The sequence below is a fragment of the Brachycentrus maculatus genome, unplaced genomic scaffold (assembly GCF_059751285.1).
Source record: "Brachycentrus maculatus isolate JH-2025_06_01 unplaced genomic scaffold, ASM5975128v1 h1tg000635l, whole genome shotgun sequence".
NCBI lineage: Eukaryota > Metazoa > Arthropoda > Insecta > Trichoptera > Brachycentridae > Brachycentrus > Brachycentrus maculatus.
In genome coordinates this window covers 228,764-245,000 of record NW_028281371.1, presented here as the reverse complement: position 1 = coordinate 245,000, position 16,237 = coordinate 228,764, and the positions used below count along the sequence as shown (strand labels likewise).

The window sequence follows — 16,237 nt, the reverse complement described above, 5'->3', positions numbered from 1 at the left end:
AAGGAAGAATCTTGGGAAAACGAACAAGAGGCCGCCCAAGAACTTCATACTTCCAGGATTTGAAGCGGCTCATGGACGTCTCCTCCTATTCGCAGCTCAAGAGGATGGCGACTGACAGAGACAAGTGGCTGACACAACAAGGCGCTGCTTTTAGAAGATGATGATAATATATATACGATATACGATAAATTGCAACTTAACTTTCTTTAAACCCCGGTAACATTTGACGTAATTTGACCTTTTTCGCAGTATATTTTGAGAAAAAAATACAATATATAATTCCTTGTCTTTCAATAACCCTTTTCTTTAGGAAATCTCATTTTTTCAATACAAAAGGGGTATTTAAAAAAAATTAATTACATCAAGTGTTACTGGGTTTACAGATAATTTAGTTGTTATTTATCGCATATTGTCCCTTAAGTTGGGATAATTAATAGCCTGACACTTAATTTTCTTCTTAATTCAGGTAACGTTTAACGTAATAGCAGTTTTTGCTTAAAATATCGAATTTGTATTTAAAAATAATAAAAAATCTTCGAAATAAATATACGGTTTTGAATACAAAAAAGTTTTTGAAAGGGAAAAGTTAAAAAAAAAACGTGATAAAAATATTTTTGAACCAAATTCCAACATATATTCTTAAAAAAATGTGCGCAGACAACACGTATGGGTTCTCGCGCAGTCGGTCGTATACTGACTTTGTATATTTGAGAGTACATTAATTACTTTACATTTTCCTAACGCAACATTATTACACTATTTCATCTGTAAAAAGCTTAACAAAAGGACCTAAAATTAACTAATATATACAAAAACAATAACAATACAAAAACAGCTTTTTAAGCAAAAAAATGCTTCTACGTTAAATGGGTTTAAAGAAAATTTAGTTACGGGCTTTTGATTAAACAGCCTTTTAATCTTCTTTAAACCCAGGTAAAATTTAACGTAATTCAATTTTTTGTTTAAAATACCCTTTTTGTACTGAAATTTTTTTTTCTGTAGAAAAGAGTAATTGAAATATAAGGAGTTAAAAAGTGGAAAAGTATGTTTTCTAATTATATTCTTTAAAAAAGTCCAATTTTAATAAAAACCCTAAAAAATAAAATTGCGCCCTAAAAGACGTCCGTACTCTAACGCGGTCGTTCGAGTTATGAATTTGAAGATTGCGGGTTCCTCCTTAATAGTGACAATACATTAATCAAAACTCTCATTATCTTTGTTAAGCCTTATACGGACTTACACTGATTGAGCAATGAAGTCTATAAAATAGTACGGTATACACCAATAATAGCGGTGTCGGTACCTACGCTATGTATTGTTGTATCCGTACTGCACGGCCTATCGCGCTAGCAGAAGGTAGTTCAGTGTAGAGCAAGTTTAGATTCGCTCGTTTCAGTTTTGCTTTCAGCGCGTCGCAGCGCGGACGTCTGCGGGTCGGCCCATTTCTAAACGAGCGTATATTCGCGACGCGAATCGTTGTTCTCAAAATAGTCGCAGGAATCACTCCCGCTAATTGATACAGAAATATTACATAAAAATTGTGTGCGACAGTGCCGTTTTTCATATTGCCGCCGGTGATAAAGGTGAACGGTTTTCTTTCGACAATTTCCATGTGCTGTGTTACGAGTTATTGCGAAATATTGTGTTTAACTGAAGTTTTGTAATGATGTGACCAATGTCATGATCATTTTTAACCTTTTTTGACACTCGAGTATCGATAAGAATATTGACACGATGTAAACAAACATTTCTTCTTTATATTTTCGATTATTTGTGGAGTGTTTTTTATTTTATTTTCTGATTAAAGAAGTCTGACTTTATACGAAGAAGATATAAATTTGTTTAGTTTTAAATTTACAGTAGTTTAAACTTTTATTTTTATACTTGACATGTGCTGTTGCAACAAGTTCACTGGATTTTTCAAGAAACTTTGTGGGGGTAAGACTAATATACTTCTTTAATATACAAAAAAATATCGTAAATATATGTTTGTAGGTATGTATTTTATGTGCGTTTAGTCGAAGTTTCAAAATAATGGTTTCAATTAAAAAAATAGAAAAATCATTTCACATTTTATTATATCTGTTATATTAAAGTGTTCTTATCTATATTGAAAACTACTCTTTTCGGTTCAACAATGAGCAGTCTCTATAAATCAATATAAATTGAAACCAGTTTAAAATTAATTATTATTTTCGATACTTACTTATATTCGATAAATCGATACGATAAATCTTAACTAACCTTTAACAAGTTTAATTAATTAAAAAAATAGTGTTTTCTTTGCGTATATATATATATATATATATATATATATATATATATATATATATATATATATATATATATATATATATATAAATATAAATATAAATATATATATATATATATATATATAAATATAAATATAAATATATATATATATATATATATATATATATATATATATATATATATATATATATATATATATATATATATATATATATATATATATATATATATATATATAAATATATTATATATATTATATATATACATATATATATATATATATATATATATATATATATATATATATATATATATATATATATATATATATATATATATATATATATATATTTATATATATATTTATTTATTCTTTACTATAATGAGAGTACCATTCCCGCTAATATTGGATAAATTTATTTTCGATGCATACAAAATATGTAATGTAAAATTCGCTTCAAACACTTAATAATTCCGACAAGAAAACAAAGGTATTTTTCCTACAAGACTCTTGCATTTAAATATAGAGATGATTAAATCCAAGTGATGCAATTTACAATCATTGCGCATTGGTTTAAAAAGTAATTTATTTGGCATTAATTAAGCATTTTTCCTTGTATTCTTCTTGAACAGATCAATTTTATCGCCGCTCCCCAAACTGTCATATCTACAAAATAAATTTTACAGAATAGAGTTTTTTGTTTGTTTGGGGTTATTGTAGTAATATACGCTCGAATACTGTAATTTTTAAAACTTTCATATTCTCTTTACAGAGTAAAAACCTACGTTTTAACATTGTATTGATTTATTTATTATTTTAGAGATAGGATTTTTTAATAACTGATATCTGTAAAATGGTGAATGTTACTTAGTGATTGCGTGCGTGCAGGTTAAGTAGATTTAAATAAAACTGTTCGTAACTAAAAGGCTATTAAAGTGTTGAAAAGCTACAATTATGTAGTTAGGAATTAGCGACGATGTGTACCTACTACAAAATGTTTTCCTCTTAAAATGTTTATAAGCCAATAAAAGTTTTGATGAAAAGCAAATTTTCAAAACGTATTGTACATACATATGATTTATTTTGAAAACCATCAATAGTCACTTATTTTTGCATTAAAAAACCTGCAAAAGGAAGTAATAATTTTAACAGCATTTCTTTAATTTAAGCAAATGCATGAATAATTTATTCACAGTCATAATTATCAAATATCTGCGTTTTTAATTGAAATTTGATGGTCAAATATCTGCATATTTTTTTACAATTCTCTTCCGTTTCCAAGTACTTTATATAATTTATATTTATTGCATTTAAATTTATTTAAAAATCTTTTATTGTTTGTTCTAAGATATTTAAACATTTAATACTATTTTATCACCTTGATATTCCCGGTTTTTGTACAAAGATGTGTAGTTTTTGCTTATTGTTCAGAATTAAGTATATTTTACGTCAAATCCCGGAATAAAATTAAAAGTTTTCTCAAAAGCCCCCCTCTTCGGTTTCCGCTCCCTCCACCACCCCTTCAAATATGTCCTGATCTGTGTTTTTTTCTACAAAAAACGGTTAGAGTACTGTAAAAAACTGTTCAAATAAAAATGATAACTATTTTTTTGAGGTCGACAGCTAATTCGCCTGGACAAATCAAATTATCAACATGATTTTTAAATGTATCTCTACATCTTCTGCACAAACATATTTTCATGGAAATTATTTTCAATGTCGAGTACCAGTTAGTTTATTAATAGTAATTAGTAGTAAGTTTTAGTATTTTTATAATATGTTTACACAAATTTACTTTAAGTATTTAAATCAAACACTGATTTAGGTCAACTGAATTATTTATTTTATTTTTAAAACAAAAAAACTGGATAATTCTTTCACCTTGTTACGGTATTTTCAAACCAACGCCTGACTAATGTTGACGTTAGTTTGAAAATGCCCTAACAAGGCGAAACAATTGTCAAAGATTTTTTATTTGAAAAATAAAATTAATATTTTAGTAAACTCAAATCAATGTTTCAGTTATAAATTCAAAGTATAACATAAATATGGAGTTCTGCAAAATAAAATCAATTAATATGTATACACAAATCGCTGATATATATATATATATATATATATATATATATATATATATATATATATATATATATATATATATATATATATATATATATATATATATATATATATATATATATATATATATATATATATATATATATATATATATATATATATATATATATATATATATATATATATATATATATATATGTATATATATATATATATATATATATATATATATATATATATATATATATATATATATATATATATATATATATATATATATGTATATATATATATAAATATATATATATATATATATATATATATATATATATATATAAAAAAACTTCATGGAACGATGTTAGAATGTAATAAGTATGAATTTATACTTAGCACATATCCTATAATGGCTTTCATGTGAGTCAGTCTTCACATTTATTATTCTGAAATATTTATCAATTGACAAGAACGAGTGACGTAAGTGGATACTATTCCATTATTGGCTGCGGACAATGCTAATGAAAAAAATATATTATTATATTGCATTTCAATCAGTATCAATTACCGTATCACACGACGACTTGATGGACACGAGTATTTTAATCTTATTTCTAAGATATTTTGTATATTACAAGTATTGCTTGTCAGTCTCCATTTGACCTGATGATGGAATAATTGTTCCAAAACCGACAGTCATGAAGTAGGGTTTTTTCAAAAGTGGTATTACACAAAGTAAACGATGAACGATAAGGAGAGTATTTTATTTCTAAGATTTCATTCACTTCTCAACACAGTTGAAACTGTTCCCTGAAATGTAAATACATTTGTAAGTCTGAGTATTTACAGGGGTTTCCGACCTGTCATTGCAATATTCACCATTATATCCATGATTGACAGCCAAATTACTCAAATTAAAACATAACTGTTTTTTTTTAAACCTCGTAGGTGACATCGAGTTTAAGTTCGAATTGAAATTAATAAGCTAGCAGAAATCTTCATTGATACACGTAAGATTTATTTCGATGGTTGATATTTTTGATACGCTTTTCTTTGTTGCATTCATGCCATCGGTACTATAACAGCAAAGGCACACTCGCCAAATTTAGTGTGCTGGTTGCAAACTGGTAAGATCATTTTACCTTTACCAGTTGTTATAGCTGATAGAAGCGTGAGATCAACCAATTCGTCTGGAGTGCCAACTCTTTTCGATACTCAGGAACCATATTATTTATTGATATAATATATTGTCCGCTTCCATTGTATAGCAGTTGGTACGTTTATCTACCCTGCTGGAAGTCCTGGACTCAATTCCCTGGGGTGTCACAATGAATATTTTGTGTTTTTTTTTAACTTCACATAATTCATTTTTAATATTCCCGTGGACTGCTGCTTGAAGCTCAGGCACCCGTCCAGGATAAGCAATCACATTGCCTTATATGGTATAGTAAACGATCATATTAACATTGCATCCATGTAATACAGTGTCCTATGCACCATTGGGTGCGGATAAAACTCAGTATTAGTTGTTTAATTGATTGCAACTATCCATTGCTTTCTCTGCATTTTCGGACTGGCTATTTATGGATAGAAAAATCTACTAATATTTAAATGTTTTATAATTATTTTTGAATGTCATTTAAGCATTATAAAATATTTATATCTTATAGTATTAGATATGAGGTCACTGAATAGTAGATATAGTATTTCTTGGTGTAAAATGTGCATTGTTCCACTAATGAAAGTTTCCTCAGAAGGTCACGAAGTTTCTGTGTTCACCCTCGTTCATATCCCATTCATACTCTCCGAGATTTGTAGCCTTATCGAAATTGCCAAGTACTTACGTACCATTGGCTATTATCCTTGACCCACGCGTGTATTTGATTCTTTCAAAATCGGTCATGAACGATGATCGCATTCACTATAACAATATTTTTTATATCTGAAATTGTGCAACGATCGAGAAGGAACTTTTCTGTTTTTTGAATTGTATTAATCCATTCATAAATTATTCAACAATACATAAAATAGTTTCCCAAATATTTATAAGTTCACAAAGTTTAGATTTAATTCACAAAGCAATGTTATCAAGATATATTATAGGTATCCCGAATGTATTTACAGTTACTGTTATTATATTTACCAGGCTAACGACGAATCGTTGGCTGCGTTAAGTCGTCACCTTAAACATGTGTGTAACGTTCACCACTCCACCCATGATTGATCATTCATATTGCTTTGATTTAAAAAAATTGAAGACAGATTTGTGTGGCATTCTATACTCTCTGTGTACTACTCCTGCAGAGAAGCGTCGTTTGGTCGCTTAGTTTAATTTTTTAAGAAGATGAAGAGGATACCAAGGATTGGTTTAGTAATGTACATATGTATATCATATTGGTACCTATGTTTATTTAATAATTTATTTACGTAATTTTTGTACGGATAAATATATACATATTTATATATATATATATATATATATATATATATATATATATATATATATATATATATATATATATATAATATATATATATATATATTTATATATACGCATTTGTTTCCTTAGCCAATTCATGACGTCATAATAATAAGTTTAAATATGATAACGCTCATCTTCTACACTATATACATAAATATAATATAGTAAATTGAATTACAAATACATATTAAGTATAACACTCTATTTTATCTATAATAACTAGGTGTAAATACAATTCGTTGTTAAGTACTTACTACTATCAACCTTTATTTTTTCACCTATTTAACTAGTTTACGTGTATTTGTTTTTACAATATACATAATACTAATTATTGCACTCGAAATATGAAGAGTAGATACATCAGATTCATCTTGTATTTTTTTTATCACTAACGTAATTTGTATAAATACACTTTCACATACAGTTATAATTATTATAATATATATTTATAAAAGTTTTACTCGGTCAATACCAGTATTTATGAATATCCATTGTGACTTGTTTTTTTAATGCATTCAGCATCATTATCAATTATTGTTGGGAAAATTAAATCGATGGAAAAGAATCGATTTCCGGCTTAAAATGGCAAAGAGGATATATAAAAACATCCATTGTTAAGTTTTCTTCATTATTAGCGCGGATTTTATACCACCCCTGTTTATACCATGTCTTTGCCGGTCTCCCATGGTTTCTACATCCGACAACATTAGCATAATTATGGTATTATATGCGCTATACATAAATGCCTAGCAATAACGAGGTGACTGGCCGAATAAGGGTTCATTTGCTCGCGATAATTACCAAGGCGATGACTTTATCAGATTAATCCGTAGTACATACAAACTGGGTATACTCGAACGGCACAAGTACCTACTGTAAGTCATGGAAGGTCAGTCTCCATGCGCTAAATCATTTGTAAACATTCTGATTACAAAGTAATAATAACCAGTCCTTACCACCGACAACACGTCCGTGTTTAAAAACTAAATCCTCTTCATAAAGTGAGATCAAATGGAATATTACGTATTTTTATTTTTAAATCATATTGTGGACTTGCGCAAGTGTTAGAAGCATATATCACAACAGTCAGGGCCTTCTTTAGAGATATCGCTCACTCCTTTCAACAATGTCATATATCAAAAAACAACATCATATATCAACAAAAAAAAAATTGGGAGATCGTTTTTAAAGTTTAAAAATATAATGTCCGCCTCCGTAGTGTAATGGTCAGCACGCTTGGCTACCGTTCTGGAGGTCCCGGGTTCGATTCCCAGGGGGGGTAAAATAAATATAAGTGATTTTTCCCTCTAATATTTATTCAATATTACCCTGAACTGGAACCTGAAGCGGAAGGCTGATCACCTTTCCTTCGTGTGTTAACGATCAAGATAACACTGTGTTTATAATGCAGTGCCCTATGCACCATTGGGGTGCGGAAAAGGGTTTTAATGAATGAAAAATATAATAAAATGTATAAAAAATAAATATCAAGCCACTTATTGAACTTTTTACTGTGCAACAGATATATCTTTTTAGGTAAAACCTGAATGTTTTTTCTGCATTTGAAAAATATTTTGTATGTTTAAAAAAAAATAACAATACCTGTTCTTAAAAACACAAAAACATAACTTTGTGACCTGTAGCTGGTAAATATTAAGTTAAAAATATGCGAAAACATGCACAACTGAAAATTTACGATTTTTGATATATGACGTTGTTGAAAGTAGTGAGCGATATGTGACAAGTGTGATTGTGCAGGGCTTCGCACTTAAGAGCCTCGCGCTATAGGTTAAGACTATCTATCGTATTTTTGAGAATTCATCTCTCCGACTGTGCAATATTTTTGAAGGAAAATACTCAAAATATCTGAGAGATGTGATTTTTTCAAACAGAAAGTGGTGTTTCAAAAAAACTTTTTTTTAAAGGGGAAAGGTGAGATATCGCTCACTCCTTTCAAGAACGTCATAAATCAAAAATCGTCAATTTTCAGTTGTGCATGTTTTCGGAATGCCCAGAAAATGTACTATATCTCGGCAAAAGAGGCATATTTTTAACTTAACATTTACCCGCTACAGGCCAGAAAGTGTTGTTTATGCATTTTGAAGAAAAGGTATTGTTTAATTATTTTTTTAAATATACTAAATATTTTTCAAATGGAGAAAAAACCTTCAGGTTTTACCTAAAAAGATCTGTTGCACAGTAAAAAGTTCAATAAGTGGTTTGATATTTATTTTTAATACATTGTATTATATTTTTAAACTTTAAAATCACTCTCCTGAAAAATCAAGTTTTTTTTTATTTATGACGTTCTTGAAAGGAGTGGGCGATATGTCATGGTATGTATCTTTTGCTTCTCTGCAATATGACGTCATTTTATGTTTAATTTGTTTACAACACTTTTCATCAATCTGTACAAAAAACATAGTTTTTAAACATCAAGTTTATGCAATAACTAGTACATTTATTTGTTGTATTTTCTACAATGTTAAAATAACGTTAAGAAACGTTATATTTAAAATGTATTGTACATTTACCAACTATTTTGTATTATTTAAATATGTATTTTTAAAAAAAAATCAATAAAAATGTTTCAATTTTCAATTTTTAACGCATGTATCAAATTGAAAAAAAAAAACAAAACTATAAAAATATTCCATGTTTCGATTCGCTACAATGAAGGTGTTCTAAAAATCCCCATTCTCCAATTTATAAAAATAAAAATGAAATGGAAAATAAGGATCTAATATTAATACGTAATAATGAAAAAAATATTTATGTTTTATTTCCACAAAGATTTATAAAAAAAACAGAGGATACTAATCTGTTATATTGATAAAATAAAAAAAATAAAACATTTTTATATTTGATATTTTTTATCGTTACCAAAACCAGCATGGTTTAAACCAGCATGGTTTTAAGCGGCATTTTTTTAAAATTACCTTACGTCCAAGTGACTCTAGAAATCTAGCTACGGCTTATGCAACACCGTTTATCATGTCCCTACTCAGGCTTTAACTTAAGTTTCATAGCCTATGCCTACTCGTGAGTGGATTTACTCTTTATGTTTAAAGTTACTATAATTTCATGTAATTCATGAGTGAGAATTCTAGGCAAAAACACTCGCGTTTTAAGCGGCAAAGCCACGACCTCACTTATAACGAATTTCAAACTTGAATTTCGAACTTCTCGAAGTTAGAGGTTGTCATTCAAAAGATTTGATGAACTTATTCGAACTCGGTAGGTACCTACCAATATTTGCTTTATTAGTCACCTAACTCGAGCGTTCGCAATGTTCAAGTATTTTTTTTTAATCTGGCAACATCGGTAGTGCAAACACTTCAAGGCTTGCTTGTATTGACCTTTAATCACATATACAGCGATAGGTGGCAATACACAGATGGAAAGTCTATCGACTGCTAATTCTAGTATCTGAAGTATTTCTGAGAAGTTGTTTGAGCAAAATTTATGTTTTTATTATTTTTTTTTACTAATTTATTTATCGAGTACAAATGAATTGGTAAGATAGAAAAAATCCTTTAACCACCCTCATTAATTCCTCTCCTTTCCTTCTTCTTCCTGCAAAATCTATTTTTTTTATACCATACCCTTTTTTTAAATCTCTGAATGTTTTTAATAGTTATTATAACATTAATGTGGAATTGTTTTATTGGCTTTATTTTTATTAATGTAACTATTTTTACTAATGTAATGTAATGTTTATTATTGTTAATGTAAGTATTGTTAATTATATACTTTTTTATATGTAAACCTGTACAATTCCCGAACAAATAAAATAAAATAATATTCATAGTGTTTGGATTAGGTGCATTTTTAAACGTCATTTATTGCAGTCGTTAATTTTTTATAGTTTTACAATTCTAGTTGACAAAGACAATACCATCGTAAGATAAGAGAAAATTCTTTACCAATGAAGTCATCTACTCAAACATTATTTAATGCGAAAAACGAAGCTATTATAAAATGAAGGATATTATATAAATATTTTCAAATCTGGTAATATGAATAGCTAAATCAGCGAAAGCAATACTGGCAGTATACAACGGAGTCCTGGTTCCAACGCTTATGTATGGAAGCGAATCATGAGTTTGGCAAAAGAATAATGAAAGCAGACTGAATGCATTTGAAATGCGATCCCTCGGACGAATGTGCGGAAAAACGACGTATGATAGATGTTTGAATGGTAAAATAAGGAAAGAATGCAGGGCTGAGATAAACATTATCGATGAAATTAGAAAAGGTGTGTTGAGATATTTTGTACATGTGGAACGTATGAGTTCAGAAAAAAACGGTTAAAGAAATTTATGAAGCAAATGTAGTTGGAAAAAGAAGCAGAGGAAGGCCGAAGTAAACTTGTCATGATCAGGTATGCCAAATACTAGAAAGCGGCCGGGTCAGGAGTTGAAAGGCGGGTATGTTGAGGAGATGCATGTATGTGGAAGAGGCGAAGACTGATTGCAAAGACAGGGTGGTATGGCATTCTAGTCTCTCTGCCTATCCCTACGGGGAAGCGGCGTGATGGTGAGTTAGTTAGTTTTAGGTAATATGAATGTTTAGATTAGAAAGACTGATCCAAATTGCCTTGGAATTCTTAGTTTGTTTTTCTAGTTCAAATGGAAATTCCCTAACGATAAAAAATATAAGTACACATCTATGTAACTAATATTAAATTAAATAAAATCTTCATTATCGCCGGAGTATGTTGTGGTGTTGTTTATTTAATGAACAAGAATTCTAGTGATTTTTCGCGAGCAGTCACTAAAACAATATTAAGAAAACACTGTCATTGTGTGCTTACTTATGTATCGTAAGATAAAATGTTTAACCACGTAGGTAACTAACTATGTAGTGAATGTAAAAAAATCTGTACATATTATCCTTTTGCGAACGATTTTCCTAGTGGGTTTATTGCCTAGTCTAGACCTCTTATCACGATATGTGTTTTTCCGTTAATCCTATTGGCTTACTTTACATTCATATCGCTACACCGTATAAAAACCGTTTCATGTGAAAATCGAAAGTTAAAAAAACCAAAGCACCGGATGTGTACTGTAACAATGTGATTCATAATAATTTCTATGGTATTCACATTATTTTCATCTGTGGAAATGTACACAGTTTGAAGATGAGTAACAAAAGAGAACGATAACGTATTTATATGATCGGAAGAGCTTTTTATTATTATTTTATCTCGTGTAACCTAATAAAAGTAGATATTACGAATTATGTAATTTCGTATGTGGGAATAGCGTGTAGTATGAACCTACATAATGTAGCGTAATCAAGCGAAATTTACTAAGAAAATTAAATCGAAACGCAATCTAACTGTACTTTTAAAGTGTCATTTCCTTGTTCTATTCCTTTTTATAACATGACCACTCTTTCCATTTAAAAATCATCAACACCCCCTAACTTACCCCTCTCCTTATTTATAGAACAGTTTTTTTTATTATTTTATATTCAAGTAATTATTCAGACCTGACGATGGAAGTTTAGCTTCCGAAATTAGTAGTCATTAATAAACTCAAGTGGTATAAAAATAAGTGATCCTTAATCATTTTAACATGTCTAACCACAAAGTAAATGCCGAAACAATAAAAAAAATAAGAATCATCATATATTTCCAAAGTTAATTTGATTTTTTTTTGTATTAACTCCTCTAACTTCTTTTAATTGTTTTACTTCGGTTTTGTTGACTTTATTATTTTATTTTTTTGTTATTTATATTTAGTTTTGTGTTATGTATGAGATTTTTGTAATAGACACTGTCTGTCCTTACTAGGTATAATTAATAAAACCTGCTCTGAGTTAGGCTGCAATAACTTATTATAAAATAAAGTTTTTTAGTCTTAGTAGTGTCTAGAAATATGAATACTTAGAAATCTTATTTTAAAAAATACTCGTATTTTAAAACTTGTAAAATGCTCTAAGAAAATAAGAAATAAAAAAATCCATAGTTACACAAAACAAAAATAAATTAAAACAAAATAAAGTAGAATCTATATCATTAATGTATGAAGTTTTATAAAATAACATTTCAAATACAATATAAAGTTGTATCATACACCAACTCTTGTAACTGTTCCTTCCCATTTTTTAAATCCATTATTTTTAACAAATTTGAAATTCAGGTTGAGGCAGAGAGAATAGAATACCAAACTACTATGTCTTTTACAAACAATCTTCGCCTCTTCCATATTCATGCATCTCCTCATACGTACCCACAATTGTTCAAACTCCTGCCCTGACCACTTTAAAGTATTTGACACACTTGATCATCGTCAGTCTTCGTCTGCTCCTATTTTCAACTACACTCGCTTTCATAAATTTGATTAACTGTTCTGCCTTCACTCATTCGTTCCACCCGCCCAAATCGTCTGAACATACCTTCTTAAAATTGTATCTGTATGTTTTTTTCACCTTTCGAACATCTATCATACACGTTCGTCTGAGTGATCCCATTTCGACTGCATTAAGTATTCTTGAATTATTTTCTTGCTAACTCCATGCTTCACTTGCAAATATAAAAGTAGTTATCAGGACTCTGTTATGTACTGCTAGCTTAGCTTTTGCTGATAGGTTTTTATTTGCTTAAACTAAAATCAACTACATATTTTCCCTAGCTAAGTATAATCTTTCCCTAGCTAAGCATATTTCGTCATTTAGGAGTTTTTTCCCGTTTTTTAAATCACTTTTTTTAAATATATATTTTTATATGGTGTATGGAGTGCGTGGAAGTTTTCGGTATCGTAATGGAAGGGTAATTAACTATAACCTAACTATGAGTATTTCAATGTTTTAGAATTAGTACATAAACCCTGATAATAACAAGGTTCTTGTCGAAACCGGTTGGAAAAAGTGTACCAATAAAAAGTGGTTAAAGCAAAGTTTTTATTTTAATTTTATAAAGCTTATAAAATGTGCCGCAAAAAATCTGCGAAAAACATTCAAAATATAATCTTTATAGTTGGAACATATTGTTTAGACAAAAATATATTATATTTTAAAATACATTTTAAATATCGTATCTTTATTTATATTTCAATTGTTTTTAACACACGAGTATATGAAAAAATTGTAAGAATTTTATGATATTACAAAAAAATCGAGATTACTATTTCAGATAAGCATTATGAAATATTGGCAAACACAAAACATCAGTAGGTAATGATAATATTTGGGAAAATTGGCTGTCGTTAGGGTAATTGTGATTGAATTTTAAACTCCGACATATTGTTAGATTCGGTCTACATTTGGCAACCCTTTTGTGAAATAAAATTAGGGAAATGATTTTCGTGGAAAATACCGGCGCACAACAATGCTTCTATTATTGTATTGTCTCGGCTTCCTTTCGCTAACTCATATTTTATGCCACTTTTCTAGGCTTTCGCGGAAATTTGAGTGAAACCGTAACACATGTGGACAATAAAACGTGATAATTTCCCGGAGAGCCAAATAGGTTACTATTGCTACTTTTTATGAGTGAAATGAAGAATAATGTTATTTTCGCAATTTGAAAGTAAAATCGATACATTAATTAATGATTGTATTTCGTATTAAAATTTTCCAACAAAGGATGAAATTAGGTTGAACGTAATAATAATAATAATACCCTTATCCGCACCCTAATGGTGCATAGGGCACTGCTTTATATAAACGCAGTGTTATCTTGATCGTTTACACATGAAGGAAAGGTGATCAGCCCTCCGCTTCAGGTACTAGTCCAGGGTAATATTGAATAAATATTACAGTGAAAAAATCACTTATATTTATTAAGCCCCCCTGGGAATCGAACCCGGGACCTCCAGAACGGTAGCCGAGCGTGCTGACCATTACACTACGGAGGCGGACGTTGGACCTAATTTGATAAAATGAAGTACTAATTTATTAACTATGTAAATTATCGATTCAAATTATATTATATCAGCTGTACCCAGCCAGTTGTGGTGTGGCTCAATCTGGTTAAAAGAATAGAATAATATAAAGCGTACATTTCTAATTTGTTTAATCAAAATGCTTGTGGGTAAACAATATTTTAGCGGCCGAGAAACGCGCTATCCGCCATGAGTAACGTTTAGTATTGCGTGTGCTGCTGGTTCTTTCAACAGATAGCGCTGCCATTGCTGTCAAAAATGCTGTTAAAAAAAAAAAGTTTTTCACAGGTGAAAACACCTTAAAACCCGTTAAAAAAACACGAGTATTTGAATGAAACATTATGTTAAAAGATGATCAAGTTTTGAAGATTTAAGATTTTGAACAAACATTCTTACTTTTTTACAACATTTTTATTTATATCGATTAGGCGATTCGACGATATAATATTTTTGGGTAATTATTTTTTTTTAAATCACCACTTTTACTATGTATAGCAAAGAAAATATACTTGTAGCATATGTATGTATATTGTTTAAATTATGAATGAAATGTCACTTACGTGGGGAAATCTCTGTTTTTCATTATTCTTTTTTCACAATGGCAACACGTGTCAATGATTACACCTGTCAATGATTACACCTGTCAATAATATAACACCACCCGAGTGACATTCAATGACAAGGCGCGATAAATTATTAATAAGATTCGCAACAAGTCCGATTATTTAATGAAGCTGTGCTGATTTCTCGAGCAGGGATTTCCGTGAAATTGTCTATTGTGACGTCTGACGGATTTTCAACGGCTCACTTTAGTCTCTTATCTCTGCAGCGAACAATGGAAACGCAATCGACAGAAAGCTGTAATCCAGCGTTTCCCAACCTTTTTTAGTTTGCGTATTACTTGGTAGTAAAGGTGTTCCGATTGCTTTTCGTTTTTGATACCTAAAAATGAAACACCAGAATTTGTTCAAACTACATTTTGAGTGTGTCCTAATATTTGTTAACAAATCTGGATTATCTCCAATTATATGAGTTATTTTTCATATTATTTTTTGACACCTCATCAAAGATGAAGAAGAATATTATATTATATTTTCATCTCACCAATAGATGTCTCTAGTGATTCAAGAACAAGGTTTCTAAATTGGTTCATATATAGAACTTCCAAGAATTTGAGTAGTGTGGTCGTCAATAATGGGTAGAATTGGTGAATGTTACACGTGTGTAAAGTGGTACTAGCCTATGACGGTCGTCAGCCCCGTAAATGCCCAGACTTCCATATTCTTCTTCATCTTTGATGAGATGTCAAAAAATAATCGTTCAAACTTGTTAAACAAAAATTTACTAAATGATCTATAAACCTTGTACATAATAAGCGAGGTAAATAATAAATGCAATTCCCATCTAAAAAAAAAGCTTCTCCAAATTTTAACAAATCCACGGTAAATCGCATCATTCGCAAATTTATGCATTTTTACGACTGTAAAATTGAAGAAATGAAATAACGTATCATTA

At 29.5% G+C, this 16,237-nt stretch overlaps 1 protein-coding gene across 2 annotated transcripts in view; it reads left to right on the top strand.

Moving 5' to 3' along the window:
• Positions 1 to 16,237, top strand: part of LOC148300904 (uncharacterized) — a 103,066-nt gene that overhangs the window by 19,089 nt on the left and 67,740 nt on the right. The window contains exon 1 of one of the 2 annotated variants that reach the window (XM_088274147.1): positions 1,315 to 1,938. The exons of the other annotated variant lie outside the window; for it this stretch is intronic. Coding sequence (XP_088130273.1) covers positions 1,890 to 1,938 — 49 coding nt within the window. The 5' untranslated portion in view covers positions 1,315 to 1,889. Of the gene's footprint in view, positions 1 to 1,314; positions 1,939 to 16,237 lie in introns of those variants that run through there. 2 annotated transcript variants of the gene reach the window in all.